The sequence below is a fragment of the Simochromis diagramma genome, unplaced genomic scaffold, assembly GCF_900408965.1.
Source record: "Simochromis diagramma unplaced genomic scaffold, fSimDia1.1 OVJJ01000352.1, whole genome shotgun sequence".
In the NCBI taxonomy this organism is placed as follows: Eukaryota; Metazoa; Chordata; class Actinopteri; order Cichliformes; family Cichlidae; genus Simochromis; species Simochromis diagramma.
In genome coordinates this window covers 1,309,946-1,321,255 of record NW_024386759.1, presented here as the reverse complement: position 1 = coordinate 1,321,255, position 11,310 = coordinate 1,309,946, and the positions used below count along the sequence as shown (strand labels likewise).

The window sequence follows — 11,310 nt, the reverse complement described above, 5'->3', positions numbered from 1 at the left end:
GAAAACAGTACAAAGGTTAAAGCACCACATGTGCTGTCAGTGAAAGCTGCAGCTGTTTTATTGATAAATTTAAAGACAAAAGGATTAATCACCCCTGTAACTGTGTCACTATACATCAGCATTAACAGGACCTCAGTTTGGTGTTTCAGAAAACTGCTGATCTCAGACCTGCACAACTTCTGTTTTAAACACTGAATGTAATCAGCTACATGAAGAGCACATGATGTTTTCTCTGACACAATTAAAATTAACCTTCCCAACACTGTCAACAGGTTAGCACCTCATACCACAGTGCATCAAAGCAGTCTCATGAGCGCTGGGAAGGACGAGCCCAGAGCCCAAAACAGACAGTGCAGGAGATGACAAGGTTAGTAATTGTATGGTGAAAATTATACTTTGTTATCTTGATTGGCAAAAGAAAAGTAAATACAAAATCTGCTTCTCACATTTAGGGCATTTCCAAGATTTTTTTTTCAAAACTTCAATTTCTTTCATTACAGCTGTCCTGTGCCAGATGTTCTGTTGACCCACAGTGAGAGGCATCATTGCAGAAACACCAGGAAGACTGAAACTCGTCGCCAGGATCAAGCAGGGCTCGTGATCTTCACCAGCAGCTCCCTCACAAGAAGGATAAACCCAGCATTTCATGAACACTGATGGAAACCTTTGCTTTGTGTAATGTTAGAAGTACTCAGATAATCCTCAGAGGGTCTGGACTTTTACATAATATCATAGCTTTAAGTCCTGTAGAAAGTTAAATATACGTTGTGCTCTCTGGTTACTCTGGTATGAATGACTCTGAACTACTTTATGATAAATAACACACTATTGTCAAAAACAGTGAAAGAATTCCAGATGACAAGTTTTTAGTTCAAATACAAGTAACAACCTTTGACTTTAATCAGGTTTTATTTAAAATGTATTCCACCAAAGATTATAGAAGTAATGTATTCTGAATACTTTACAACTACATGAATGTACTATTGCTGTGTGATTTACTGTATTACTATTACTGAAGGCTACTCTCCACGCCAACACCAACTAGATGTTAAAATCATAATATACATGAGTAACAGTAGGTGGACATTAGGTAAGGCTGCACTTTTTGCAGCGATCTCGTGTAGAAAACTATTCGGCGCGTATATAAAACAGGTCCGCGGCTCCGAACCGTAGTAAAGGGACCTCTGGCTAATACGTCCGGTTCGTGTCGGGCTCGTAGCTAAAAAATAGCTTTACTTTGTTGTCTGGGTCAACTTTGCTAGCAGAGACAGAGAGAGGCGTTGAAAGGCTGCTCCAACAGAGCTTATTGTTTCAGAGGAAAACACGAACACGGTGTACAGTCGAGTCTTAATAGCTTACTTACAGCTGGGCTCGTCAGGCTCTCTGTTTGGCTGGAGTGGTTGTTATTATATTTACATGCTTCCAGCTCCCGTTTCTGCTCCGTGACAGCTCGTACTTTTCCTTTTTCTCCCTCCCTCGCTCACAGACACATAACGGGTATGGCAGTCCATTCTCCCTGCAGCACGGACTACACTGCCCATGAGGCTACATTGTTTAGGGCGATGCCTGTAACACTCTGCTATTGCCTTCATATTAAATAATTTTTGTATAATAATTTTTAGAGGCTCTTATTGCCTGTTTTGTTTGGGTTTCCACCGGCATGGGATTACCAAAAATAGAGAGACCATAGTCTAACATATGAAACAGGAAAATACCGCCATGTAATCCATTTATTTCAACTAAGTAACTGTATTCTCAATATCACCTATTGAACGGTAACTGTAACGGATACATTTACTCGTATTTTGTATTTTAAATACGTAACGCCGGTGCATGTATTACGTTACTGCCCAACACTGCCTGTTGAGATCCTGAGATCCGCTCCTAGAACACCGGCCTCCAACTCCTGAAGAGACACGGGTGTCCTTAAATTTAGCAAATATTAGCTTCAGGCTAGCTTGCTACGATGAATAGGCTAATACCAGCATTTTACCACAACTTCACCAGATGTAGCTAAAAAAATAAACTAATGTCCAGCCCAGTGGGACAGCAAGAAAAGATGACAAAAAATGATTACTTACTTGCGGTTTGGAGGTTCAAGCTAAAATTGAAGCAGCCATTGAAAGACGGGAAGAGAGAAAGATGGCAGCTTGGTCAGCACTAGTGACCTCTATAATATATGCAAATACATGCGGGCCGGAATCCCCCCCCCCCCCCAGCGCGCCCCCGGACGCCAAAACAGTGCCAAGTCAAGTCAAGTTTATTTATAAAGCACATTTAAAAACAACCAAGGCTGACCAAAGTGCTGTACAATAAAATACAAATATAAAATACAATAAAACACAAGTACAGGTTGAAACTGAAAAATGGTTTGAAACCGAAAAAAAAGGATTGAAACTGAAAAAAAAGGTAATCGTCATGTGAAAACAAAAATGTCAACAACTGTTGCTATTGTCTACAAATTAAAGGATGTCCTGAACAAGAAATCATTATACACACTTTATGGTTCTCTGTTGCTTCCATATATGACTTATTGTCTAGAGATATGGGGTAATGCATAAAACCAATACCCGTCCTATGTTAAAGTTACAAAAAAAAAAACAGCTTTAAGAATTATAAATTAATAGAACTATATAGAACTAACTAACATTTGATGTTTATTAATTTGAATACCCTGAAATTTTATGTTTTAGTTGAATATAAAATGGCACAGATAATGTACAAAAAACAAAATAAAATGATTTGCTGCAGTGCTCAGAAGCAGTTTGAAGTCAGAGAGAGTCGATATGATTTGAGGGGAACAGATTTAAAAAAGAAAACAAGATAAAAACAAACAAAAAGCAGAGATATTAACTTGTTGAATAGTTATGACAGTAATTTAAAAAGATGTAGCTCATTTTCCTCGTTTAAAAATGTTAAAAACTGGAGCATTAGAAAAATATATAAATCAAGAATGAAGAAGAGTTAAAATGACAATACTGAAACTCTTGGTTGTTTTTCTTGGACTGTTCTTATGAAATTTAATGTATTTACTTATCTAAGATGGAAGTGTTTGTTTTTTTATTGTTTTATTTTGCTCCTTTGCTTCAAACCCTGTGTAAATGAGCTGCTTGCTAAATGATGTGGCATGTGCTTCAGCCAATACCTTTTTGATTAGACTCATGTCATACTTTCTTGCTTTGTGGTAAATGTTTCTTCTATATTAACTGAGAGATCTGAATGCTAATCACCCCCCCCCCCCCCAAAAAAAAGAAAAAAAACCTGACTATATAGTATGAGCTAATTAAAGGCCAAATTGCTGTTATAAAATAAATGTTGTTTTGATGTGATTTTGGTCTTCAAGTGGACTGTTTGCCTGCATGCGTTAGAAGTCCTCTTAAAGTCAAAGGCTACAAAATGGAAACCAGAAATCTTCTGTATATTCATACTGTATATAATCTGTTTTTAAGAGTACATGGACTCCACACTGTCTGTCTTTAAAAATATAAACACAAAAAATCAAGATGGAGTTGTAGGAAAACACCTGGATAAATGTATTACATTCAGTGAACCAAGTGATTTCTCATAAATGCTACTTAAATGTGCTGGCTGAGCCTGCCACTGGTCAACCTGTTTATTAGACTTTTGTCTAATTAACAAGTTTTGTAGGGCTCTGGCAGTGCGCATCCCGTTTCTCCTTGCACAAAGGAGCAGAAACTGGTCCTCCTCATGGTTTAAGGTCCTTCTACAGCCCCCTGTAGCTCTCCTAGAGTCATTGGCTCCTGGACTTTCCTCCATGCTCTTGAGACTGTGCTGGGAGACACAACAAACCTTCTTTATTGTGCCATCAATATGTGACTTGGACCATCTGTGCCACCACTGTAGAGTCCTGTTATAGCCAGTGTAGGGTTCAGTTATAGCCTCATGCTACCAGTAGTAATAAAGAGCCAACCAAATGCAAAACAAGTGGGAAAAGAACAGTCAGAAAAGCTAAAATGCTAACAGACTTACTCATCATATTAACACAGCTGAAATATCATGTTGTATTAAATAAAAACGTGTTATTCTTCCAAAACAGGCATTTTAAACAACCCCAAATTTGAGCAGATAAGACAGAAATAACAGGAAAAGCTAAATAAGACAAGACAAAACAAACAAACAAACCAAAACACAGAACAAGAATACTAGTAACAAGAAGAACGTAAATTACATAGTGCGTTGTGTATATATAAATAAACAGACGCATTGTTATTGGGCGCGTGGCGGAGTACACCTTGGATAGATGACGAATCTGTCACAGTGCAAATACACAGAAACGGATAAGCCTACCCTCGCATTCTCACCTGTGGTCAGTTTGGACTCGCCAGTTAACCTAACTCTATACATGACTGCCAGAGTGCCTGGATGGAACCTACGCAGACACGAGGAGGACATGCAAATTCCACAGATGCAGGCTTACGATCTTGTTGCTGGATTGTTTTAAACCAGTAATAAAGCTTTTTTTTTTTTTTTTTTTTTAAGAAAGCTGTTTTGATTCCGGTCTAGCGCTGTCCTCTTTCGGCTTTGCTGGAGGTGGCCCTTTATCTGTTGTGCTCGCAGCTTGATTAAACTGATCCCAGAGCAGCTGGTATCATGTTTCAGTACTGTGGTCAGCTCCGAGCCCTGCCTCTTTCTCCGAGCAGCAGCGCACCAACGCATCAGCGTTACCTCTCTGCGACACCTCCCCTTTAGATTTGCTCCCGTCATTAATTCCTCCTATGTGCCACTGACTGGGAGAGTTGAAAGGCTTCGAAACCACAGGGCTACTTTGTGTTTATAACACTTTATTTTTTTGCGATGAGCTTGGAACTGTGGCAGCAGTTTTTTTCTTGACAAAGAACAATCTGAGGGCTCATCGGTCAGCTTTAGTACATTCAAGGCGTCTTTCTGTTTTCTGCTCTCGCAGTTTTTCAATTGCAACAGGTAGAGTCTTCATCTAAGCTACCGCAGCATGTTGGACCCGTCTTCAAGCGAGGAGGAAGGGGAAGAGATACTGCAGGTGGAGCACAAAGAAGTGGCGGCCCCGAAGAACATCGGGGGAGCCCGATTGTCACCGGGCCGAGCCGCCGACGGCCAAGCCAACGGAGGGCTCCAGTCACGGGGTGGCGGGAGCGGCCGTGGTCGACCGTCAAGCCCGAGCCCGTCGGTTGGCAGCGACAAGGAAAAGGAGGACCTGGAAAAGATGCAGCGAGATGAGGAAGAGAGGAAAAAGAGACTCCAGCTGTATGTGTTTGTGATGCGCTGCATCGCATATCCGTTTAACGCGAAACAACCGACTGATATGGCCAGGAGGCAGCAGAAGGTAGGGGAGCAATGAACAGGATTGACCCAAACCTAGCTTCAAAGCTGTGATTGAAATTCATGTTGCACTTGTGTCATCTCCGAGATAAATGATACCATCTGTTGCTTCAATCAAGGCTGGTTACCTGAAAGCAGAAATCAGTTGCTTAGCCCGACAGTCTTAAGTGAATCCCTTCACATATTAGGCCGACATTTTCCTCACCAGTTTACCAGAAACATGGAACCAGTTCCACAAGCCCAAACCACATATCTCTTTTTGATTGAACATTAAATCGCAGCAAATCCTTTTTTTTATCTTTACACTGGTGCTGAAATGACGATTGCTAAGTTAAATTGCATTAGAAAGTAGTAAGAATTTTTTTTAAAAACAACGGAGTGTATTAAATCCAAATCGAGGAAAGATAAACAAATGTGACAGAGAGAGAGAGAGAGAGAGGAGGAAAAAGTAAGAGCATTGATTTTCTTCCTATCTGTTGTGTGAGTTGCCTCTTGGCATCAATATTCTTCTTCTTTAACAACATTGTGATAAGAACAATTTAATGCAGGAAAATCTGCTCCAATCTCTGTGACATCTCCTGTCTGCAATTTTTTTCCCAATCTGCATTTACATTTACAAGGTAATACCAAAAAGCTATGTGGGTAGTGCATAATAGAATGGCGGTAGACATACCCCTTGTGTTGCATGTTGGTAATACAGGCTTTTAGCAACATTCTGACTATGTCCACAGACACACTGGAGACAAAAGTGTTTATTCTAGATGCTGGTAGGAATGGTGAAAAGTGGATTTGCAATAAATATTTAAATAACTGCATAAAATCACACACTTCAAGACAAATTTAGTCAAAGTGCAGCTGAAAAGTGGCAACACTGCTTATTTAAAAAATGAAAAATGAAGAGCTTGAGAGTTTAAATCTTACTGACATAAGCTCAGTGGTCTGTAGTCGTAGTAAAAGGCATTTGGTGAGAACATACCTCTGAGCATGAACCTTGTTTACACCAGTAAGTTTTGATAAAACAGTCAGAAAGCAGACATAAAGACCCTTAGAACTGCAAACACAGATAGTTCCTGTTTAGTGTATAAACAAGGATATTTCCACCAGAAGTTGGTGAGCTAGACAACTGAAAAATGCTGACTGTGTTGACCTCTATCTGTTTTTGGACTGGTCCTTGGTGGCATCCTTTGGGGGACACTGCTTCAATTTTAGGGGCATTCACATCTTTTCTATTGTTCTCATGGCCTTTATTCTAAGCCAGTGGTTCTTAACCTTGTTGGAGGTACCGAACCCCACCAGCTTCATATGCGCATTCACTGAACCCCTCTTTAGTGAAAAATAAAATGTGATTTTTTTACTGGTGCACAAAATGAGCCATGCATGTCATGGCGGAGGCTCTGCCGAACCCCTGAGACCGACTCACCGAACCCCTAGGGTTCGATCGAACCCAGGTTAAGAACCACTGTTCTAAGCGATCCTTCCTGACATTTCTTACACAAATATCTACACTTTCTACTCCTCACATTTTCAAAAACAGGCTTGTTGTTTTAAGTTTCATTGCAGAGGTATTTGCCTTACATTAGTGTGCGCCTTCAAACTTCAAACCGATTTCAGCACCAATTGGAGGGAACAAGAAAATCTATGAAAGTTAATCCTATCAGTGTATCCATCATTGGTGCTTATTGCATAGGAAGAGGTGAAAGAGGCAAAAAAAATTTAATTAATGTCCCACTTCAACTCAGGGGTTAAAGTGGGCCGGAACAGTCTGGAATTGCATTTTTCATGCAGATGTCTGTATGTTGTCATTGCTTTTCCACCAGCATCACAACAACAAGGAAGTAGCATTTTTTAAGTGGCAGGTAATTTCAAATGTAACTTTTTGATTGGATAAACAAATATCTGCAAACAAACACAATCTAAGTGTAGTTTGTCAAACTACACTCAGTTTGTCTCTGCTAGCTAAAGGTATAGCTCAACCCGTTCTCACTCCCAAAGCGTAACATTTTACGCTAGGTGACAAATCGTCACCATATTACGTTTTCGGCTACCCACCACGTTCCTAAATGACGACCTCGGCAAAACGAGGAAACATGAGAACCGTCTGGACTGAATCTACACATGTTCACTCTTTTTCTTCAAATCGCTTAGAAACACGCTATTTAACATCATTATAGTCCTGGTTAAGGTCAGGAATAAGGTTATGGTCAGGGCTAGGGATACGGTTAGGTTTAGGGCTGGAATACAGGGCTGGAACGTCTATTACCGCGGGAGCGTCACTGCACTGGATTCCAGCCATAACCCGCCGTGTACCATAAGAACGCCGAAGGTCTCCTTTCGCGTTCCTCAGGAACGCCGCGGGACGTGACAAAACGTCGACATGTTACGCCTCGGGAGTGAGAACGCTCTGGCTGCTGTAGTTGAGGAAGATGACAGATTATATTTGAATTGAAGGACTACTCAGTGACATTTGTAAATATAGAAATTTAAAGCTTACTTGTAATATCCTCATTTTTTAAATCCAATATTGGATCTGTATATGACTCTTCTTAGAGAAGAGAAGGTCCTCAGGTCCACATGTATCACCGCTGCTGTACATCCTGTACAATCACCAATGTATTTGGAACAGGCCGTGCATCTATCATTTGATCTACACAAAGATTTAGCTCAACTTCAAAACAGTCTTGTTTTGAATTATTACCTTGCCAGTTATGAAATATTCTACTTAGTTTCCACATTTCACAAGTCAAATTCAGTAGGTAATGTTGCAAAGCAGAGACTCCCGACTGTCTTACTACTGCTCTTATCTGGTAATGTGCAACCTAACCTGGGCCCTGAGCTGCAATGTACTCAGACACCATCTGAATTTAAATCCTCATCTGGGCTGAAGATTGTTCATCTTAATGTGCGCAGTTTGTTACCCAAGATGGATATGGTGAAGATTTGGGTTTGATAAACAGATGGGGATATTGTTTTAATTTCTGAAACTTGGTTGTCTAAATATATATCTGATGAACATATTAGCATAGCTGGATACAGTATCTATCGTACAGATAGGCTTAAGAAAGGTGGTGGTGTTGCTGCTTATGTTAAGTTGAAATTTGATGCCACAATAGTTCTATCAGAATACATTAGCAAGCAAATGGAATTTCTGGCTCTGAATATTGCAAAGGGTCTTTATCTAACAGCTGTTTGTTGCTATAGACCTCGTTCTGCCTTTACAGAGGCTCTGCATTCTTTAAAGCTTTTCCTTTCCAGACTAAACTACAGACCCTGTCCAAGAAATTAGAATATCATGGAAAAGTTTATTTATTTCCATAATTCCTTTCAAAACATTAAACTTTCATTGATTATAGATTCAGGGCCCACAACTTAAACGATTTCAAGTACTTAGTTGTTTATTTGTATATAATGTGGGCTTCCAGCTCATAAAACCCACGAAAACAGTATTCTAATTCAAAAAATTAGAATACTGTGAAGACAACCAAAAAACCCCTGAAAAGTCTACCTTGATTGACTAGCTTCTGACAAATGTTCCTCATAAATTTTCATCCTTGGGTGTCTTTTGCCATGACTTAAGCGACCACTGTGTTGTTGCTGTTATTTGAAACACTAAGGTGCCCAAGTCACTCAGGTATTATTTTTAAAAGGACTGTTAAAAAGTTTAATGAACAAGCATTTTATCATGATTTGTCAAACTATGATTGGAAGAAAATAGGATTGATCCCTGATGTAGGACAGTTTTTATGGATGGTTTTATGCTAATTGTGAATAAACATGCCCCATTAGGGAGATTTAGGATAAAAGGTCATAAAAAGTCCCAGGTTCTCCCCAGAGCTGGCAGACATCCATCATGAACGTAACCTGGCTTGGGCCAAAGCCCAATGATTGGCTTCTTTTCAGATGACTAAGAAACAAATATACTTCCTCTATTAAGAAATCTAAATCAGAATATTATTATTGTCTGTCTGAGAACCTAAATAATCCACAGAAGTTCTGGAAAATATTAAGTCTCTTTCAGGTAGGAAAAGCTCACCAATTTTTTTAAGGATTCAGTTCCTGTTTATGATAGGAAGGAGATTATGAATTGCTTTAACAAGCACTTTATATCTTCTGACTCTTTGACTCTCTGAATCCAGTCTCTGTAAAATCCTGCACAAACCTTCCGGTGTACATTGGTCAGCCATTTAACTTTGTTCCTTTCTTTGTACAGGAAGTCTATGAAGCTCTTAAAGTATTAGATCATAGAAAACCTTCAGGACCCGATTTAATAGATTCTTACTTTTTGAAACTCCCAGCTGATTTTGTGGCAGAGCCTCTCTCAATTATTTTCACCCTCAAACTGGTTATGGATGTGAGCTCCACCCAGGCAGAGCGGCGAAGGAAAGCGAGTGAGAGCAAAACAAAAACACATGTAGCCTTGCGGGGCCGGCTGGGCAGAAACAGGGACCATGACAATGGAAGCAATTCCCTCAGTATGGAAATCAGATTTTGTTGTCCCTCTATTAAAAAGGGGATGACCCAGGAGTTTTAACTAATTATAGACCAATTGTTACGGCCCTAGCAAGGCCTCCTCCTGAAGTTGCCTGTGTGGGCGTGTCCTACCAGCTCTCCTGCCTTCGGTGCCACCTTTTTTTGTACAGCTGCTTTCCATCAGCAATTAAAGGTATTTAAGCCCAGAGAAAGGTGAGCTCTGGTGCCAGAGAGCCATGTGAGTAGTTGCAGCTAGTGAGCTGTGTGTTTGGTGTTTGCAGCTAGTGAGCTGTGTGTTTGGTGTTTGCAGCTAGTGAGCTGTGTGTTTGGTGTTTGCAGCTAGTGAGCTGTGTGTTTGGTGTTTGCAGCTAGTGAGCTGTGTGTCGTGATGGGCAGATGAAGCTTCATGAAGCACTGAAGCTTTTCATCCAGTTGGTTCACCCCAGTGCAAAGCGTCTTGAAGCTTCATTTGCTCTAGCAGGACACCTACTGGACGTAAAAATATTAGTTGGCATGAATTTGAAGAGTGTGGCATTTTGCACACAGCCTGTAAATGTCAACAACAAAAGGAGTGTGTAAAACATGTATATTGTAGTGATGGCAGTATACTGTGTATATTCATACTGGCAGTATGGAAAATGATTATTTGGAAATGCTTAAAATGGAAACGATCATTTACTGTGAGGTGAGGTGTGGTTGAGATATGGACAGTGATTAGTGTTTAGGGGACACATCATTGGTTTTTATTTAAAAACAACAGTTTCTCCACTGTGGCAGGTCGTAGGCGAATTTCTTCTTTTGGACAATATTTCCCCTGCTTTTGAAAACACTCGCTCACAGTCTCTCTCAGTATTTAAGGGGGTCCTCCAGCCTTCCAATATTTGGCTCCATCATGTACCGTTGGACCTCAATATTCGCGTCTGCTGTCACATTTTGTGTCTGTGTCTGCCTGACACTTTCATCCAGGCGACGCCACAGGTTGTTAACTAAACAATAAGGAGAGTTTTATGTGATACTAACAACTAAATTTTTAATTCAATGTTATTTATATAGCGCCAAATCACAACAACAGTTGCCTGAAGGCGCTTTATATTGTACAGTAGATCGTACAATAATAGATACAGAGGAAAACCCAACAATCAGTTTATATAAATGCAACTCAAATGCAATAACAGTAGTAACGTGGGAAACAGCCTCAACAGTTTGTGACGTTGATGGCTGTGGTGGTGGTGCGGAGGAAGAGGAGGTATTGGAGGCCTTCATTACGGAAGCACATTCTGCTTTCAGTCTTTTTTCTGCTTCGCTAGCTCTTGCAGGGCTGAGAAACTCGGGTTTTCTGAACCTTGGGTCCACCCACATTTTGAATGAAGTCTGAGGGGTTTATATCGCTGTCATAGCTTGCGGCAAAGTTCGAACTACTTCCTGAACCAGTCATGTGGTATAGCCGGGCAGCGAGGCTTCGGACGTCATCATTTTCAGCTCCACCTATAAATGAAGCAAGCCTCTTTACGCGTATCGCGCATCTCT

At 40.4% G+C, this 11,310-nt stretch overlaps 1 protein-coding gene across 14 annotated transcripts in view; it reads left to right on the top strand.

Moving 5' to 3' along the window:
• The first annotated feature begins 4,539 nt into the window (after nucleotides 1-4,539).
• The window catches only part of LOC120731893 (calcium-dependent secretion activator 1), a 324,336-nt gene continuing 317,565 nt past the window's right edge, over nucleotides 4,540-11,310 (top strand). For 4 of the 14 annotated variants that reach the window (XM_040029310.1, XM_040029241.1, XM_040029232.1 and 1 more), the window contains exon 1: nucleotides 4,544-5,320. In XM_040029310.1, the coding sequence (XP_039885244.1) occupies nucleotides 4,970-5,320 (351 nt within the window). In that variant the 5' untranslated portion in view covers nucleotides 4,544-4,969. Of the gene's footprint in view, nucleotides 5,321-11,310 lie in introns of all 14 variants that reach the window. The other 10 variants (XM_040029271.1, XM_040029251.1, XM_040029299.1 and 7 more) reach the window with 6 other exon arrangements.